The sequence below is a fragment of the Leucopleurus acutus genome (genome assembly GCF_964270905.1).
Source record: "Leucopleurus acutus genome assembly, chromosome: 1".
Classification (NCBI taxonomy): Eukaryota; Metazoa; Chordata; class Mammalia; order Artiodactyla; family Delphinidae; genus Leucopleurus; species Leucopleurus acutus.
The window spans coordinates 5,017,630-5,036,744 of NC_139142.1; the positions used below are offsets into that span (position 1 = coordinate 5,017,630).

The 19,115-nt window shown below is 56.0% G+C and overlaps 1 protein-coding gene across 1 annotated transcript in view; it reads right to left on the reverse strand.

Moving 5' to 3' along the window:
• Positions 1–4,305: 4,305 nt before the first annotated feature.
• Positions 4,306–19,115, reverse strand: part of CYP46A1 (cytochrome P450 family 46 subfamily A member 1) — a gene marked incomplete at both ends in the record, with an annotated part of 33,438 nt that continues 18,628 nt past the window's right edge. The window contains 10 exons of the mRNA XM_082849306.1: positions 4,306–4,476; positions 4,691–4,757; positions 5,534–5,622; positions 8,878–8,988; positions 9,646–9,730; positions 12,254–12,326; positions 14,379–14,441; positions 14,619–14,769; positions 16,352–16,462; positions 17,145–17,283. Coding sequence (XP_082705432.1) covers positions 4,306–4,476; positions 4,691–4,757; positions 5,534–5,622; positions 8,878–8,988; positions 9,646–9,730; positions 12,254–12,326; positions 14,379–14,441; positions 14,619–14,769; positions 16,352–16,462; positions 17,145–17,283 — 1,060 coding nt within the window. The remainder of the gene's footprint in view (positions 4,477–4,690; positions 4,758–5,533; positions 5,623–8,877; positions 8,989–9,645; positions 9,731–12,253; positions 12,327–14,378; positions 14,442–14,618; positions 14,770–16,351; positions 16,463–17,144; positions 17,284–19,115) is intronic.

Here is a 19,115-nt window from a genome sequence, read left to right on the forward strand (position 1 = left end):
GCCTTCTCCTCAGGCTCCTGGGCTCACAGCAGGGGCGAGACCCCCCAGAGACAGTGAGGCCCCACCTCTCGGGGCCCTGTCTGTAGAAAGGGGCCTGGGGTCACAGTACAGTTGGGCCCGGGGCTGGCCAACGCCACCATCACGGATTCCTCCTCAACCAGGATGCCAGGGCTGCCCGAAGGGCCCTGCCCCCAGGCTGGGGATGCAGGAGCTCTGCCACGGCTGCATCACCCCCCTCTGCCCCCCAAAAGCTGAACCAGCGGAGCTGGGCCCAAGGACTGGGAGTGGGGAGGGGAGACAAGCCCTCTGCTGCTGCCCGCCTGGCATTGGCCCTGGGACCCTCCACACCCCACCTGGGAGGCCAGGCTCCTGCATGAAAGGCTCCAGGACTCCCCACCTCCCACCCGGCCGCACCGCCTTGAGGTCCATGGAGCCTCCTGCAGGGCAGGCCTGGGGCCTGGGCATGGCCAGCTGGAGGCTGCCTGTGGGACCGCCGAGAGTGGGAGGCTCTGGGCCTCCTCTGGCCCCATCCTCTGCCGTGACCCTCAGGCCCCCCGCCCTGGGCGTGACCACTCGGCCTGGCTGGCTGGGGCTAGCCCACCAGCAGAGGCTGCCTAAGGTGGGCAACACCAGGAGGGTGACCATGGTTTCCTCCAGTGGGAAGAAAGTGCGGGAGAGCCATGTTTTGGGAGAAATGAGTGTTTTTAAAGCCCTAGACCATCTGTCCCCATCCCAACCCTGATTCAGAGAAATGTCCCTCCTCTGCAAGTCTCCTGTCGCCTGCCAGAAATACCCCAGTGTCTGCCCCCTCCCCCGGCTGGGGTTATTTTTGGACGTCCAGACAGAGATGCCCAAGGCTGTCTGGAGGAGCCCAGGGTGAAGTCTGGGCAGACGAGCATTTAGGGGTTCGAAGCCCCCCTTTGGGCCACATACTTATCAGGAAGCCGCTAGAAGATGCGGGATTCTCGCCTCAGAGGGGAGTAAGCGTCCACGCAGAGGGGGAGCGACGCAGAACGAACCCCTGGCTTGAGCCCCCTCTCGCCCCTCCCCTGAGGTCACCTCCAGGTGGCCAGCCCCTCTCATGATCACCCAGGGAACCCCACACACACTGTGCTTGTGGGGTCTGCCTGGCTGGACCTACTAGGGTAGCGGACACCATACCTACTCGGCCAAGACAACCAGGAGGGGCTGAGCCCCATCCAGAATCTTCCCAGCAGGGCAACTAGTTGTGGCCCTCTGCCCACCCATGCTGGCTGCCACTGAGGCCCAGCAGGGCCGCCAGGCAACCCCAGAGCCAGCCTCCAGTCCCAGCACCCAGGGCACAGAGGAAGAAAACCTCCCATCTGACCACGGCTGGGCCAAGCTTCTCATCTCCACACCAGCAGACAAGGCTGCTGAGGCCACTCCCCACCCCAGCCTCCCCACCCCACCCTGAGGGTCCCCCATCACCAGCCTCCAGACCCCTGGGGCCGAGGGCACCGGAGGTGACTTCCGGGGAGGTGTTAGAGCAGCTCAAACCTGAGGGATCGGGGGGACTTGGGGGAGTGTGCAGGCTGGAAGTTTCCTGCCCGGAGTGAGATTGTAGCCCCACCTCACCTTGTCCAGGTTTACAGATGAGGGGGTGCGCTGGGAAAGGGCCATCAATGCCCGAGGTCCTGAGGGAGGGAACGGCAGGGCAGGGGGGACCAGAGAGACCTAGTGAGGCAGCAGGAAACAGCCTGACGCCATACTCATCTTTGGGCATTTCTCCACCGCGGGACTTTTCTTGCCAAAACTGCCCCTTCCAGGTGAGTCCAGACCTCCCGGCTCGTCCCACTGCGGGTCTGCCGGCATCCCACCACCAGACGCGGGCCCACCGCCCGGAGAGGTGGGGGGGGAAGCACCAAGTGATCGCTGCCCCCCCACCCGCGTGGCAGTGCCCCTGCCGCCCCAACAGCTGCCTGACCCTCGCCATGCCTCAATGCCCCATCTGTGAAATAGGGACCGTGATGCCCGCCTCCCTACTCCCATCCCAGTGGTCATTGGATGCCCCAGACCACCCGCGCCTCTCGCCCTGACCCCTCCTCCAGGAGGCTGGGCTTGCGTCGCCTCGAGTCCCTCCCCCTCCGGACCTCCGGACCCTCCGAGGGTTGGGGAGGCACCGCCCACCCTGCCTGCGGCGGACCCGCAGCTCTGAGAGCTGCGCCGGGGCGCCACCGTGTGGCTCTTCTGGGAACTGCACCGCCCGGCCTCCTCTGGACGTAACAGCAATAAAGGTGCCACCGCCAGTTACAGTTTACAGCTGCTGAGTGTGCAGCACTGACGCTGAAAGGCTCTGTGCTAAGCACCGTCCACGTAGAACGTTCTTAATTCTCCCACAAACCTTCAGATGCGGGGCCTGTTATTTGTCCTCCCTTACAAATGGGGAAACTGGGGGCAAAGCCCCATAACCAGTGACAGATGGGGTAGGATTTGACCCCAGGAGGTGTGGCTGCAGGACCTTGGTTTTAATCCCATCCATCTTGCCTGGGCCCCAGGGGGTTGGTACCAGCCCTGTGCACACTGAGGTCTCTTGGGGGGGGGGGGGCGCTTAAAAGGAAAGGTTTCCAGCCCAGCTGACCTGATCCAGCTGGCCCAGACACACCCTTCTCAGAGCCACAGGAGGTTCTGGCCTCCCCACCCCACCCCCAAGGCAGGGAGATGGGAACAGAGAGGGTGGAGTGTAGCTTGATAAGGGTCCAGCCGAGCACTCAGGTCAGTCCGGGGTTGCGGGAGTGGGAGGACCCTCACTCGGCAAGGAACCTGCAGCTGCAGAGGCGTCCCAGAGGCCAGACGCCCAGCCCAGAGGCTCAGATGCGACTGCGCTCGTGGGACCCCATGTCCAGCCTGGGCTGGGAACGCAGCCCCTTCCTAGGGCAGAACACCCACCTGTGCTGAGCATGCCACTTCCTCCCCTGAGCCTCAGTTTCCCCGTCTGCTAACTGGGAAGACCCCTCGGAGCTGTCGTTCAAGACTGCAGCAGGGGCTGAGGAGCTGACATACAGGGGCCAGTCCGGATCTGTGCCCTCTCAGGTATGGTGGGGGGACCTGTCTGGCGCACGTACCCCGGGCAGTGGGCCCGCTGTTCCTGCATGATGACGAACTCCCAAGTGCTGAAGGAGAAACAGGCCCTTTCCCTTGGACAGGCCCAGAGGACATGGTGGGTCCAGTACTTCCTGCCCCTTGGCCACCCCTCAGCCTCGAGGAGGAAGGGACGGCTTCCTCACCCACCCACCGCCGCGAGGGTTACGGTCTCAGCCCCTGGGCCCGAGCAGCCTCCTCTGCCCAGGTCAGGAGGGGCAGCCCTGTGCCAGCAGGTGCACAGGTGCAGTGGGTGTGAGGCCAGGCGTCCACACTCAGCTCCACCAAGCTGCCCTCAAGAGAGATCCTGGGGGCTCCATCCTATGTGAGGCCCTCTGGAGTGTCAGTGGCCTTGTTGGGAGCAGACTAGACCACACAGGCCCCAGGGCCCCCAACCCTCTCAAATCAAGCTCTCAAAACTGCCCACAGTCGCAGCCTCACCCCCCAGGAGCATGGCCTTGCACATAACATGGGGCCCTCCTGGGAACCTGGGCCGTCTTCTCCCGACGTGGCATTGTCTGGGCATCTCCAGGGGCAACTTCCAGAGCTGCCTCAGCCCTTAGGGAGATCAGTCTCAACAAGGCACCCATTTTACAGATGAGAAAATGGAGGCCAGAGCGCCCTGGCCTGGTCTGGCAGTTCATTCATGCAGTCAACACATTTATTTATTGAGCATCGACTCTGTGCCAGGTCCTGGGTGGGCACAGGGGGCTCAGAGGTGAATCACACGCAGACTCTGCCCTTGAGGCACTCACAGCCTGTCAGGACAGTTGGTCACATCGAAGGACACTCATGATACAGTGTGGTCAGTGTGGTGCTAGAGGTAGCACAGGTGGCCAAGGGAGCACAGAGGAGGAGCCCCTGGCCCAGCCGGGGGGTGGCAAGGGGGGCTTCCTGGAGGAGGTGACACCTGAAGAGGGCTTTAGGGAGTGAGCAAGAGTTAGGGTGTCTGGCAGAGGGCGTGGCCTGTGCAAAGAGGTGGGGGGAGACAACAGCACATCTGGGCGGCAGCTGGGAGATGGCAGGCTCTGGTCCAGGAAGGGCAGCGGAGTTAGCAGGGGACGGAGAGCTCTCAGGGCTGTGAAGCAGGTGGCGGTGCGCAGAGGGCCCGCTGGGAGCCAGTGTGGAGGGCGCTCCCGGGGAAGAGGGCGGGGGAACAGCGTGGGCGCGGCCCTGGCGGAGGAGTCCGGTCCTGCACGGGTCCCCTCAGCAGGGCGGGGGCGGGGGCGCGGGCTGCCAGCCCCGAGGCTGCAGGGTGCAGAGCACGGGGTCCAGCGGCTTGAGCGTGGCCTGCTCCAGCAGCCGGAATCGCTGCCCGGGCACCAGCCGGAACTCCAGCCTCTGCAGCAGCTTGGCCATGACCACCTTCACCTCCATCTGTGCGCGCGGGGGCGGGGTGGGGGGGGTCAGTGGTGTGAATGAGGGAATGAACAGCAAATGCCACAGCTGCCTGGGTCCCCAGCCCCCAGCCCCCAGCCCCCAGCCCCCAGCCCCCAGCCCAGGGACCCAGAGCAGGGCTCTGAAATGCTTCCTGGACAAGACGTCACCTCGCAGTCACTTCTGGGCAGAAACCCCAGCGCTGGGCCCCTACCTGAGCAAACTGCTGCCCGATGCAGGAGCGGGGTCCCAGGGAGAATGGGAAGTAGGTGAACTTCGGCCTGCGTGCGGGGAGAGAGGCGTCAGGAGGCAGCCCCACGACAGTCGTGACAAAGCCAACCTTGTGATGACCGCCTTTGGGCCAGGGCTGGTTTTCGAACATGCTAAAGACATCAACAGCTTACTCGGCTAAGCTCTGGGTCAGCATTGCCTCATTTTATCCTCCTTTGAGCCTTCCGGAAGGAGCTGTTATTATTCCCATTTCAGAGATGGAGGAACTGAGGCTCAGAGAGGCAAAGCAACACCCCCAAGGTCCTACGTCACTTACTCCACTTATTCAGCCGGCCGCATGCCCAGCTCTGGGCAGTCTGGGTCTGGACTCAGGCATCTGTCCCCTGAGCCTGGCTCTCCTCCCCACCACTGCTTCAGTACTTGAAACCATTCACCCCCACAGCCACCTCTAGAGGGAGCCGTTGGTATTCCCATTTCTCAGATAGGAGCATCAAGGTGTGGGGGGGCAGGGATGCCGTCACTTGCCCAAGTCACAGGCCTTCCCAGTATAAGGGACTGGTTATGAGCACAGACTTTAAAACCAGTCTGAGCTGGGCTCAAACCTTGGTTCTTCCCCTTCCTGGCTGTTCGTCCTTGTGCAAGTTACCTAGCCTCTCTGAGCCGTGATTTCCTCCTTGTAAATGTGGGTAGAGTGGGGTTCACAACTCCCTCGCAGTGATCTGGAAGGCTATGTGCGCTCAGTGAGCACAGGCAGCTCAGACCAGAGGCCGCTGGGACCAACCTCCCACCAGGTCTCCACTTGTGGACAGCTTGAAGAGAGACTTACTTGGGTGCTTTGGGGCTGAAGCGATCTGGGTTGAAAGTCAGCGGGTCCTCAAAGTATGTGTCCATCCGCCCCATGACATAGGTGCTGAACTGCCGGGCAGAGGATCTGCTTGTCTCTGGCTCCGAGGATGGGTCCCCTCGAACCTCCCCAACCTGCTGCAGTCACCCAGTGGGGAGACTCGGAGCAGAGTACCCCCTCCCGCACTCCCCACCCCTGCTCTACTCCACCGGCCCATCTCCCCACCCACACATCTCCCCACCCATCTCTCCACCTGGCCATCTCTCCACCTGCCCATCTGGACCAGTGCGGAATTCCACTGGCCCCTGAAAAGTCTCTAAGAGGAAGAAAGGGGGCAGCCCAACATGCTGCCAACCAGCTGGGCACGCTACATCATCCCATGCTTGACCTCACCCTATGGGGGGAGCTACAATTATCCCCATTTTACAGATGAGGAAACTGAGGCTCAGAGGTTCATGACTTGCCTGAAGTCACCTGGCAAGTAAGCGGCCAAAATGAGAGGCAAACTCAGGTCTGCTGCGAGGCCATCTTTCTCTAGATTCCCGAGAGCTGTTATTATTCAAAGTTTCTCTTCAGCACAAGGCTTGCTTCAGCGGGGTGGGGGTGGGGGAGCCGCAGAGCCCCACTAGCCGTTCACCTGCACACCTGGTGCCTCCTGATTGAAGTTGATGCTCCATGCCCCGGCCCCCAGGGGCCATTCATGCCCCATAACTTGGGCCCTGGGTGCTGACCTTTGCACAAAGTGTCTCCCTAAGCCCGTGCTGCCCCTGGTTCTCTGTGTGAGAGTCTAGGGCATCCAGGGCTGGAGGGGGGGCCTGGAGCTGAGTGGGAGCCTAAGACCAGGAGGGGTCTAAGGTCAGCAAAGGGCACCTACTATGTGCCAGGGGTTTTTGCCAGACACGTGATGTACATTATCCTGTATTATCCTGTCGACTCAGGTACCATTATCCCATCTTACAGGGATGGTACTGAGGCCTGGAGGTTCAGGGTCTTCCCTGAGATGACCCAGCCAGCAGGGAGCAGGGCCGGGATTAGAGCCTGGGTCTGCCCACTCAAGGTCCACGGAGTTGCACACGTGGGTTGAGAGTCAGCCCCAGGGCCTCGCCCTGCCAGATGCAAGGGCGTTCTGAAGAGACGGTCGTTAAGGCAGGTGGTATTATGGGTGCAGGATGTTTTAAAAAAAAATAAAAAGTACAGATACGGAATTCCCTGGCGGTCCAGTGGTTAGGACTCCACGCTCTCACTGCCGAGGACACAGGTTCGATCCCTGGTCTTGGAACTAAAATCCATGGTGTGGCCAAAACAAGAAAAAAACCAAAGAAGCACACGTGGATGAAGGTTTGATACGTGCTGGAGAGGGCTTGACAGAGCCCTGGGGACGGGAGACTCAACAGGTGGGACCGGAGCGCGTCTTTCTCCTATGTAAAAATAAACATAGGTTCTGTCTGGGGCTGAACTGCAATCCCCCTAAAATTCACAAGTTGAAGTCCTAACTTCAGAATGTGACTGCATTTGGAGATAGGCTCTTTAAAGAGGTAATTAAGTTAAAATGAGGTCATCGGGGCCCCTAATCCAGTATGACTGGTGTTCTTACAAGAAGAGGAGATTAGGACACAGACACACACAGAGAAGAGGCCAGGTAAGATGGAGGGAGAAGATAGCTGTCTGCAAGCCAAGGAGGGAGGCCTCAGAAGAAACCAACGTGCTGACACCTAAATCTTGAACTTCTGGCCTCCAGGACCATGGGAAAATAAATTTCTGCTCTTTAAGCTACTGTGTCCATGATGCTTTGCGATAGTAGCCTCAGCAAACACAGACCCTTACCTCACACCATACGCAAAATCATTTTCAGATAGATAGGAGCTTAACTTTCAAAAGTGTAAAATCGGTAGAAGACAATGTAAGTGAATACTCTTCTGACTTCAAAGCAGGGAAGAATTTCTTAAACAAGACAAAACAAGATAACTAACCACTAAAAAATTTAAGAACGTCAGATCATTAAAAACAAAGACACACCACTATCTAGAGATGACATTTGCAACACATCTACCTGATAAAAGATTAACATGTGAATTTGTAAAGACAAATCTACATAATAATAAGAAAAGACAAAGGACCCAAGAGAGGGAAATGAACAAACACCTCACAGAAGAGGAGAAACAGGGTAGGGCTGCCCAACCTCACCAGTAGTCGGGAAAGTGCACATCAAGACCACAGCAAAATACTTTCCTTACACTTATTGAACTGGCAAAAAATAAGAAATTGGCCCCTACTAAGTGGTGAGGCAGACAAGGAACAGACTCTCTCTTACACCGCAAGGGAGTGTCTGAACTGGCAAAGCCACTTCGGAAAATAATTTGTCCCTAGTTTATAAAGTTGATCAGTCATCTGTCCTACAACCCAGCCCTCCCACTCCTGGGCACACACCCAAAAAACACATCTGCACATTGCATCAGGACACAAGGACAGGAAAGCTGACAGCGGCAGCTGTGCTCATAATGGCAACAAACTGGGACCCTCTCAAATGCCTGTTGACCCCGGAATCAATGTGCAATAGTGCAACTCACATGGCAGAATATTACACAGCAGTGAAAACGGATGGCCTACAGCCACACGTGGAAATCTACACTATCTTAATAGACATTGGACTGAGTCACAAAGCAAGTCCTAGGACATATTCTTGTGTGGGCGTGCACACACACGAAGGCGAGGGAATGGCAAGCACAAAATCCAGGAGAGTGACAGCTTTTGGGGGGAATCAGGAGAATGATGCCTACATAGGTGGTTACGTTCTAGTTTTGGGGGCAGGTGGTGGGTTTGGGGAGGTCACTATGCATGAATGGAGCCTGAATGAATGGATGAATGAGGAAACAGCCAGAGGAAGAAAATGTAAAGGAGAACGGGGGTGGGGGGGTGGGGGGGTGGGGGTGGGGGTGGGGGTGGGAGGAGAAAGTCGACCTCAGTGGGAGGAGGGGCCGTGGAGAGAGAAGGAACTGGGGCAAATTTGGGCCAGCTCTGAAACTGGGCACATCCCATTCTGCCCCTTGCTGGCTCTGTGACCTCAGGAAAGTAACTTAACCTCTCTGGGCCTCAGCAGCCTCAGCTGTAAATGAGGCAGCTCCCTTTTAGAATCATCCGCTGTAATCTTACACTGGACAGTGGGGTGGGGAGAGAAAATTCATCACAGGGTTACGGTAGGACTCAAACAAGAATGCACGGGGAGGCCAGGGAGGATAACGGGGCCACGGACTTCAGAGGAGTCCCTGACCTCAGCGGACAGCCCCGAATTGACCAGCTAGGGGCAGGCAGGCAGGGCCCCCACGCACCAGGAGCGGGGTGTTGCCGGGGACTCGGATCCCATCGATCAAGGTCTCCTCCTCCAACAGACGAAAGGTGCCCCACGCTGGCGGGTACAGCCTCAGCGACTCTTTGAGGACCTGCAGACACCACACGGGGAGATAACGAGAGACATCAGGAGACCCCATGGAAAGTGCCAGAAGCATGTCCCGAGCCTCTGCTCCATTTCACGGAGCTGAATGTGCGCCCACGGCCAAACTGGGTCCCTGACCCCTGCAAGGTTAGCCTCTTCTGCGTGTCCAACCCCTCATGTGACAGAAGGAGAAACCAAGGCCCAGAGGAGGGGTTGTGCAAAGCCACAGTGCCAGAGACCAGACCAGACCAGAGACCGAGCCAGGCCTCCCTCTAAACCAGGGCTCCCACCATCCCGAGGACTCTGGCAGCTCGAGGAAGGCCTCCTCCTGTGCTGTGCTGGGGGTTGGAGGGGGGTTCTGCTGAGCCTGGCCCCCAGCTGGGAAGCCTAACGCTTGTGGAACCCAGGCCTAACTGGGTTTTACTAACTGGGCTGGTTTCCATACTGGAATCACCTGGGAAACCGTAGCCATGCTGGGTCCCGCCCCCAGCGACTCAGTATCATTGGTCTGGAGCAGCCTGGACATGGGCAGTTTTTTAACCTCCCAGGGGATTCTCAGGTGCAGTGACGTTCAAGAACCCCTGTACTAAAGGGTTCAAGGAGGCAGCAGGCTGGTCGATGAATCGCCCACCTCTGCCCAGAAGCTTCTCCCCCATCCCCACACCTGGGACAGGTACTGCAGTCTCCCCAGGTCCTCGCAGTCAAGGTGCCTCTTGGAACCGATGACCTCGTCCACCTCGGCCTGCAGCCTGTCAGTCAGACAAAGACAAGTTCGTCTCCAAGGAGAGATGCCCCACGTTAGTTTTAAGAAGGGCGGGCTGGGAGGAAGCGTGAAGAGAGAGGCCTGGGGCTTCCCTGCTGCACACACTGCTCCCCAGCCCCCGTTCTTGAAAGAACCTCCCAGTCCAAACGCAGACGCCCGGGCAGCTGGGAACTACGTTCCAGGCCCTTTAAACATTCACCCGCTGTGTGCGCTGCTCGGAATCGGCTGTGGGAAACAAACCACCACAGAACAAGGTCTTTGCAAAAAGATGCCTATTTCAGACCGGTTCACAGCAGCTGGAAACAGCAGAAGGAGCGATGCAGGGATGCAGGTACAAGCCTTAGGACGTGCACCGTTAGAATAATCTGCAGCCGTACAGGTGGACCTGGACCACTTCCCACCCATGATGGGGTCTTTTGTCAAAAGACAGAAAATAACAAGGCTGGTGAGGGTGTGGAGAAATCAGAGCCCTTGTGCACGGCGGGCGGGGCTGTAAAGTGGTGCAGCTGCCGTAGAAAATGGTACGGAGGCTCCTCAAAAGGGCTTCCCTGGTGGCGCAGTGGTTGAGAGTCCGCCTGCCGCTGCAGGAGACACGGGTTCGTGCCCCGGTCCGGGAAGATCCCACATGCTGCGGAGCGGCTGGGCCCGTGAGCCATGGCCGCTGAGCCTGCGCGTCTGGAGCCTGTGCTCCGCAACGGGAGAGGCCACAGCAGTGAGAGGCCCGCATACCGCAAAAAAAAAAGTTAAACACAGAACTACCATGTGATGCAGCAATCCCACTTCTGGGTAGATGGGTCTCAAATAGATATTTACACACCGACGTTCACAGCAGCACTATTCACAATAGCCAAAAAGGGGAAGCAACCCAAGTGTCCACTGATGGATGAATGGATAAACAAGATGCGGTCCATACATACAAGGGAACATCACTCAGACTCAAAAGGGAAGGGCATCCTGCCACTTGCTGCCACACGGATGAACCTTGAGGACATTATGCTGAGTGAAACAAGCCAAACAAAAAGGACAAATACACTATGATTCCGCTCATATGAGGTCCCGGGAGGAGTCAGATTTCTGGAGACAGGAAGTTGAATGGTGGTTGCCAGGGGCTGGAGGGAGACAGGGAGTGAGGAGTTAGTGTGTAACGGGGACAATTTCCATTTGGGATGCTGAAATGTTCTGGGGAGGGATGGTGGTGAGGGATGGTGGTGATGGGTCCACAACAGTGTGAATGTACTTAATGCCACTGAACCATACACTTGAACATGGTTTAAATGGTACATTTTATTATATATATGATATTATATATGATATCTATATGATATACATATATACACATCGACACAATATTAAAAAAAAGAACTTGGGAAGAGGTTGCAAAACTGTGGGGCAATGTTGTGCTAATATACTTGGCAAAATTCAGTAATTAATCATGAACTGTCACTGGGTGGGTGGGGCACACAGGTGGATTTATCATTATAATCATTATTCTAACTTTTCTGCTTTTTTCCAAATTTTTAATAAATACTATTACGTATTTTTAAACACCCATAAGCTACAGTTGACCCTTGCGCAACACAGGAGTGAGGGGCACCGACCCTCCGCACGGTCAAAAATCCGAGTATAACTTTACAGTTGGCCGTCCGTGTCCGTGGTTCCACATCCACGGATTCAACCAACTGCGGATCGTGTGGTGCTGTAGCAGGTACTTAGTGGAAAATATCCATGTGTAAGTGGACCCGCACGGTTCAAACCCTTGTCGTTCAAGGGCCAACGGTGTTATATTCTCAGGCAATCGTTCAGTCTGCCCTTTCCTGCTGGTGGTGACAACCGCTGCTCTGATGGACCCTTCCCCATGTCCACGGAGGTCCCACCCCCAAGCCTGTCGGCGGTATTTGCAGAGCGCTCTTACATTTAGCTCAGCCCATCTGTGCCACAGTCCTTGAGGGACACTGTTTGTATTTAAGGAAACCAATGGCCCAGCTCAAATGCCATCTCCCCAGCGATGCCCTCCTTTGTCTTGCCAGCTGCAGACAAGCGCTCCCTCAGCACTTTGCTTGGAATTCTGCTCAGTCCTCAGTGCCAGCCCCTGGCCAGGCCCTGAGTACATCTTGGGAGGGAAAGAGCCTCGTCCCTGCCCTCTTGGAGCTTCTGGTTTCATGACTGAAATAGACTCAAAGCAAACAGTCCCGGGAGAAAAGGCATCTGTGAGCTGGGAGGAGGCTAGGAGGGGAAACAGTGTGGATGCTTCAGGGGTCTAAGAAGGCCTCTGAGGAGGGGGAAGAGGAAGGGGGAGGAGGACGAGGGGGAATTCTCCAGGAGAAAAGCAGGAAGAGGAGCTTCTAGAAGTAGGAGCAGCATGTGCAAAGACCCTGGGGTGAAGGGAGGCAGGACACATTGGAGGGGGCTCAGCCGTGGGAGGCGGGAGCAGGTGGTCCCCTAGGAACAAGACACCAGATAAACCCCTTCACCAACGTCAAGGGGAGCCCCCCATCTCCCCTCCTCGTACCTCGCCAAGATCTCCGGCTGGCGCGACAGCTCCATCACCGTGAATGCCAGGTGATTGGCAGAGGTCTCGTGACCTGCAGGAAAGGAGGAGAGCGGAGGCTCCACGAAGCCTACGGGGCTGCCGCTGTCCCAGCCTGCCTGGCCTCTGAGACCCCAAGCCCCTGGCGGTAGTTCAAGCCCTCACTTCTCCCCCTTGGCTGAGCCAGACGTACGGATACGAGGGAGACGCCTGTCCACCTCCGCGTTCCTGGTGCCACCTATGTTGTCAAAGAAATGGCCTTCGCCCCATGCATCCGTGTCTCACACCCTAAAAGCCCCTTGCTCCAACCATCCTTGTGCCTTGCCTGGCCTGGAGGGATATTCGTCCCCATTTTGCAGAAGAGCAAGCTGAGGCTGAGAGGAATGTGTCCCTCTTCGGTCACACAGCAGGAGGAACAGAGCTAGGACTCAAGTCAAGCACAGCTTTCAAGCCCAAAGCCCATGTAGCTGCGGGCACCAGCCCCTGAGGTCTGGAAAGGGTGCATCTCCTGTCCCGGGGACCGACTTCCCAGGTGGAGAGGGCTGATTCTGGGTTCCGGCAGGATCTGGTCAAGTTGATAGCATCAACCCCACCCCCACCCCGGTTGGCCAGGGAGGGAGCCGAGTTGCACCACTTTCCTCTAAAGGGGTAGGGAGCTTAACAGGTGGCAACCACTGCCAGCCAGGGGGCCCCAGGGGCTGCTCGAATGCAAGAGAAGGGCCTACACCTTCCAGCAAGTAGGTGCTGGGAGGGAGGTCCAGCTGCTCCCAGGGCTGGAATGTGGGCAAGTCACGGCCAGGGGACCCCAGAGGGGAGGCCGGGCAGGGGAATCAGAAGGGGCCGGAAGTCCCAGCCTGGCCCTGGCTCTGCATTGCCAGCAGTGACTCAGTTTCCTCAAAGGACAATGGGAGGAGAGACACAGCTGTCCTCTCCCCGGCCCCTTGCGGTAGGGGCACAGGGCTCGTGGTAGGCTGCGAGGGGACGTGAGGGAAGTTATTAAACCCCAGCTGGAAGGCTGGATGGACATCTCCATTTTACAGATGAGGAAACTGAGGCCCAGGCTACAGAGCCGGCCCATGGAAGAACCACATCCCGGACTCGGGCCCCTGGCTCACAGCATGAAGACCAGCCAGCCCTCATTCAGCAAGCACTTTATCACGTGCAGAGGACGGTGCCCTGAAGTCCTGCTCCAGCCCTACTGCTCCAGGTCTCCTGGGCTATCTGCGAATGTGACCCCCACCTGGAAGGCCCTCTTCCACGCCGTCCACATGGCAGACCCCCTCCCCCTTCGTGACCCTCTCGCAGGGGAGGCAGGCTTCCTCCTCTGAAAATCCACTGCCCAGCAAGGCAATTCTGTCTGTCTGTCCACCTCCACAATCAGACTATGAAGTATCCCTCCTCTTGTTCATCTCTGTCTTCCCTGTGCCTGGTCTTCGTTCATCTCATCCAATCTTTATGAGTACCTACGGCACTGGGCCCTGGGAATACACAGGTGGGCAAAACAACACAACCCCCGGTTCACCGAGCACGCAATCTGCTGGGGGAGACAGACCTTAGCGAACTACAGCGATAAACATACAACTTAACACTGTGAGACGTGTGGGCAGAGAGGAGCTTCTAACTGGGGCCTGATGAGTCTGGGCAATCCCTGAGGGCTTCCGTGAGGTAGAGACACCTAAGGGATTGCTGAAGGGTGAGGAGAAGTTTTCCAGGTGAAGGACAGCGCTCAAGAAATATTTGATGAGCAAATGAATAAGGTTGCTTAGCACATCTTCCGGTGCTAGTGTACGGAAGGTCTCGGCATAAATTTTGAGTGAGGCAGAGACTTGAATTCAAGTGGTCAATCTCTCCTGAGCCCAAAAAGGCAGCTTCACAAATCCTCACCATCGCCAGCTCCAGAAGCAGGTGGGAGGCCACGAAGACAGCCTCCTGGGCCTCGCCAAGCTAAGAGAGAGGGCATCTGCTCCCCTCACTCCAGCCCCCCAGTTCCACAGCAGAACTCTGCTCAGACTGTCTAAGGAAATCTCCGAGCCAGGGTTTAAGCCATCCACGGTCCCCTTCACTCCTGCAAAGCTCTGAACCTTTGGTGGCTGCTGAAGCTACAAACCAGCAATGAAGAAGGTGACGAAGTTGTCCAGCAGAATCTCGTCGTCCTGGGCCCCCTCTTCAGCTGAAAGACAAGGCGAGTCTCAGAGCCCCAGGAGGAGATGCCGCCTGGGACACTAAGAATCCTGGTCTCCTCCCCACTCCCCGCTCCCCTAGAGCCAGACAGAACCAGCTGGAGTCAACTGATGGGGGGCACCCCCGCTGCCTGGCCCTCCCAAGGCCCTCGAGGGAGCCCTGGCACCTTTGAGAATCTGTGTGAGGATGTCAGCAGGCACGTCCTCCCCCCTCTGCAGGGCCTCCCGGCGGCGCTGGACACAGTCCTTGCCAACCTGACGCAGGAAACGCACGCTCTCCCGGACCTCGCGAAGCTGCTTCCACTTCCCCGGCATAAACTGAATGAGAGTTCCAGCTCAGCGTGGTGGACTGGACACACACTTTCCCTCTCCCCTGTCCCCCCAACTCCAAAATGACTTCAGAAATCCACAGCGGCACCGGCAAGCTGGGAGGGTGGAAGAATGTGAGAACATTCTAGAAAAGATCAAGTAGCCAGGAGACTTTATCAGAATGATGGGCTATGGGGAATTCTCTGGCGGTCCAGTGGTTAGGGCACTTTCACTGCCGGGGCCCCGGGTTCAATCCCTGGTCTGGCAACTAAGATGCCGCAAGCCATGTGGCCTAAGCCCGAGCACTGGCTTCCCCTTCCTGCCCCAAATCCCTAGAAATGATGGGAAAGACACCTTAAAGTATCCACAGAGCACTGGAAAATAAGACGGGCTTCCTGAAGGATGGAGGCAATTAGGATCACATCGAAGGAGGAAACTTCAGCCAGAGGGAAGCAGAGCGAAATTAACTGCTGAAAAGGTGCGGTGGCATCAGGGGACTCTAAGCTCAGAGTCTGAAGTCCCGGGGCACAGAAGGGGACCCTGAGCATCTGTCTGGGAATCAGCGCAAGTACTGTGGCGGAGCAGGACTCCATGGGGTCTCCCCGGAACAGACCCCCGCCCCCATGCCCTCCGCCTGCCTCTTGTCTACAGAAAAACCTTAGCCTCCTAGGCCTTCCCCGAGTTCCAAAGAGTGAATTTAATCAGAGAAGGGGAAATGCAGAAAGAAAGGAAAACAGTCCAGCAAGACAACATAATAGTTTGACTATTAAACACAGTCAAGAATCTTTAGTTCCTCCTCAAGGGCTATAGAGAATATTCTGAGCCATGTCCTTTGAGCTGTTTTCCAGATACTGAAGCTCCCACCAGGTGGGAGAAGTTAACTGTATGCTGCGCACCAGCACATAGACCCCAGACCGGTTGGAACCAGAAGGTTGATGATGTTGACTCCCAATTACCTCACCACCAAGTAATCAGAAGACTGTCCACAAGCTAATCACATACCCACACCCTCCCTCCACCCCAAACACACACCCCCGTCTTTAAAAACCTTTCCCTGAAAGCCTTCAGGGAGTTTGGGCCTTTTAAGCCCTAGCTGCCTAGACTCCTTGCTTGGGGCCCTGCAATAAATGCTGCGCTTTCCCTCACCACAACCCAGTATCAATATATTGGCTTTACTGCGCGTGGGCAAGCAGACCCAAGTTCGGTTTGGTAACAGTGCCACCTTTCCCCCTTCTTCTTCCTTCACGCCTGGAACAAGGAGGCGATAGCTGGATCTGCAGCAGCCATCTTATAACAATGAGGTGATGTGCTAGAGACAGTGGAACAGAAAGACAGAAAAATCCAGGAATATCTGACATTGTGGGGTCAGCATTGCCATCCTGCTTCAGGATCATTTCACACGAGAGAAAGATTTACTCCTAATTCACTTAAACCACTTCTATTTTCAGCCTCTACTTTAGGGGATGTATGCAAATCCTAACTGATTTGCAAGTCACTTCAGACATATCAGAGCTCAAAACCCATTCTGAAAAACATCACAGGAGGAAGTTCTCCAGCAAATGAGGACAAGACAAGCTACGATGGCAGGTACCTTTGCCAGAGTGTTTCGGGATGCACTGATGCCCTCCAGGATCAGTTTCACTTTCCGGGACAGAGGCTTCTGGGCACCCAGCAGCATGCTGGTCTCCATCCCAAAAGCTGCCTGGGGGAGAGAGAAGGGCAAGGTCATACGTGGGTGATGGGAGGACTGAAGACCCAGGGCAGAGCCTGAGCTAAGGGTTGTGTGCACCATGTCATCGACTCCTTACGACATCCCATGATAATCCCGAACGTGTGGGATGTGGTAGGATTAAGTGGCACATAGTAGCCACTCAACAAACCTTGGCTTCCTTCCTTGACAAGATGCATTTCCCCTGAAATGCAGCCTTCCTTGTGTGTCTCTTTCACACCCAGTTTCCCAGAGAATTGTTGAATGGTGACGACTTCACTCACTGTGCCTGAACTCCATCCTTAACCTGGGTTGGGGGTTATCTGGGCCACTGCTGAGACAGCCAGGCTGAAAAGTCAAGCAATATCCCATGGGGGCTGCTGAGGGGAGGTAGGCTTGGTCTGGGAGTCAGGCAGACCTGGGATCCAGTCCTAGTCCTGCCACTGACCAGCCAAAGGCCTGTCTCCGCATCTCTTTGTGTCCATTTCTAGAGAATGAGTTAGGTAGCTCCAACCTCACACTGTAGTTTTAAAAGTTCGAGGAGATAAAACAGATGACCCCCACAGCCCAGAGAAGGGGCAGCTTATATGTGGAGAAGTGGGGAGAGGGGAAGGAAGCAAAAGTGCCCTCTGCCCGTGTGGCCCTCCCCACGGCCACTCCGCCATCCTCCCATCACCTTGGCCAGGATGTCCATGGTGGTGCAGGTCAGCATATCCTGCATGGACACTGGAGTCTGCCCATCCGCCTTGGCTTCCAGAATCTCCACCAGCTGCTCCGCTTTCTCATTGAATGTTTCCATCAAGCTAACCAAGGAGCTGAGGAAACAGCACAGACATCAGTGGCCACTGGGACCAGCCCAGGGCTGCAGACATCCTGTGCCCCCCTTTCTGAAGGGAGACCAGTGTGCAGAGTGGAGGTGGGGGCCCCTCCCAGCCTTTCTGGTCTCCCCTTAAGACCCAGCTTACAGGATGGGGCTGCAGTAATCAAACTAAGTCTTGGATTTCACCAGTCCCCTCCATTCAGGATGGCCACTGTCCCTTTACCCTTGTTTTAATGGTTTCATGGGTCCTCTCTTTGCCACTTGGCCCTTCAACTCTGACCCCAAAGAGACATGGCAATGTAGAAACTCCAGAAGACAGTGGGAAGGAAGGGAAGAAAGGCCTCTGGGGCCTCTTAGAGTCCATGAAGTTTCCCCTCCAACCTCTTGGTTGCACTGCCCACTCTCCTTACCTGCCCTGCCTGGGGCCACCATCTGCAGCCTTTTGTTATCCCATTTCACTCTCTGTCCTTGAGCAATCATAGTGCCCAACGCTACACAGAAGTGAGTCCTCTGACCCAGAGCTCCCAACCCACAGTGCCCCCGTCCCGGGACAGCTACCTGGCTTGTCTGCCTGGCATACAGCTTAGAAAGAGGTATGGAAGGATGTGCTCCAAACTCACAAAAATGGTATCCCTGAGGGAGTGGAAAGGGGGGAACTTGTCCCTTTGTACATTACATATTTCTGGATTTTTACAAAGAGAAAGTGCTGCTTTTGAAATTAAAAGTCATTTTTAATGTTAGCAATCTGGGTAAAGGGTATAAGGGTGTTTTTTTTCTCCTATTCTTATTCTTGAAACTTATCTAGAAATTTGAAATTATTTCCAAATAAGAGGTTTTAAAAAACAGTAAAGAGAGCAAAGTGGGGAAGAGAAAAAAAAAAGAATAACTTTTTTAATTAGGAAAGACTATCCACTCTTCATTGCCGATCAGCCAGCCCTGCTCTGTTTCCCGGCTCTACCACAGGCCCCAGCATCTGTCTGGTCACTGCTGCTCCCACCCCATGCTGGCTGCATGTCTTGTTCTCTGTGGCCCAGGCATATAATGAAAGCACCACTCGAATCTGGTCCCTTGCCCACCTAAAATGCTTTGAAGCACCCTGTTGTGAGGGAGGGTAAATCCTCACCTGGGCCCAGGAGGCTGTCTGCTCTCGTTCATTCCCGCCTGCAGCCCTGCTTTCCTGTTACAATGACCTGTTATCTTCTCCAAAGCCCAATGCTCCTTCCCTTCTCAGGGCCTTTGCACATGTTGTCCCCTCTGCCTGAGCTGTCTTCCCTCCCACCCTCCATCCCTATGCCTCATAACACCTTAACATCTGCCCTCTCTCCAGGTGGACACACAAATGCCACATCCTCAGGGAAATGTCTCTTAAGCCTAAGTAGTCCCAATATATGCTCCCATAGTACCCTTGACTTCTTTTCATAACACTTACATGGTTTGCAAGTATATATTTATTTGCAAGATTCTTTGTATTTGTCTTTTTTTAAAAAAAAATCACATTCAAATTGACTGTTTGGATCCCATGTGCTGGTTACCACACCAGTACTGAATCCCTTGCAGCTACTGCAGATACAAAATATCGGACTGGGGTTTCTCTGGTGACGCAGTGGTTGAGAGTCCGCCTGCAGATGCAGGGGAAACGGGTTCGTGCCCCGGTCCGGGAGGATCCCACATGCCGCGGAGTGGCTGGGCCCGTGAGCCATGGCCGCTGAGCCTGCGCGTCCGGAGCCTGTGCTCCGCAGCGGGAGAGGCCACAGCAGTGAGAGGCCAGTGTACCCAAAAAAATATATATATATCGGACTGGAATGTTAGCGATACAGTAAAATCCCA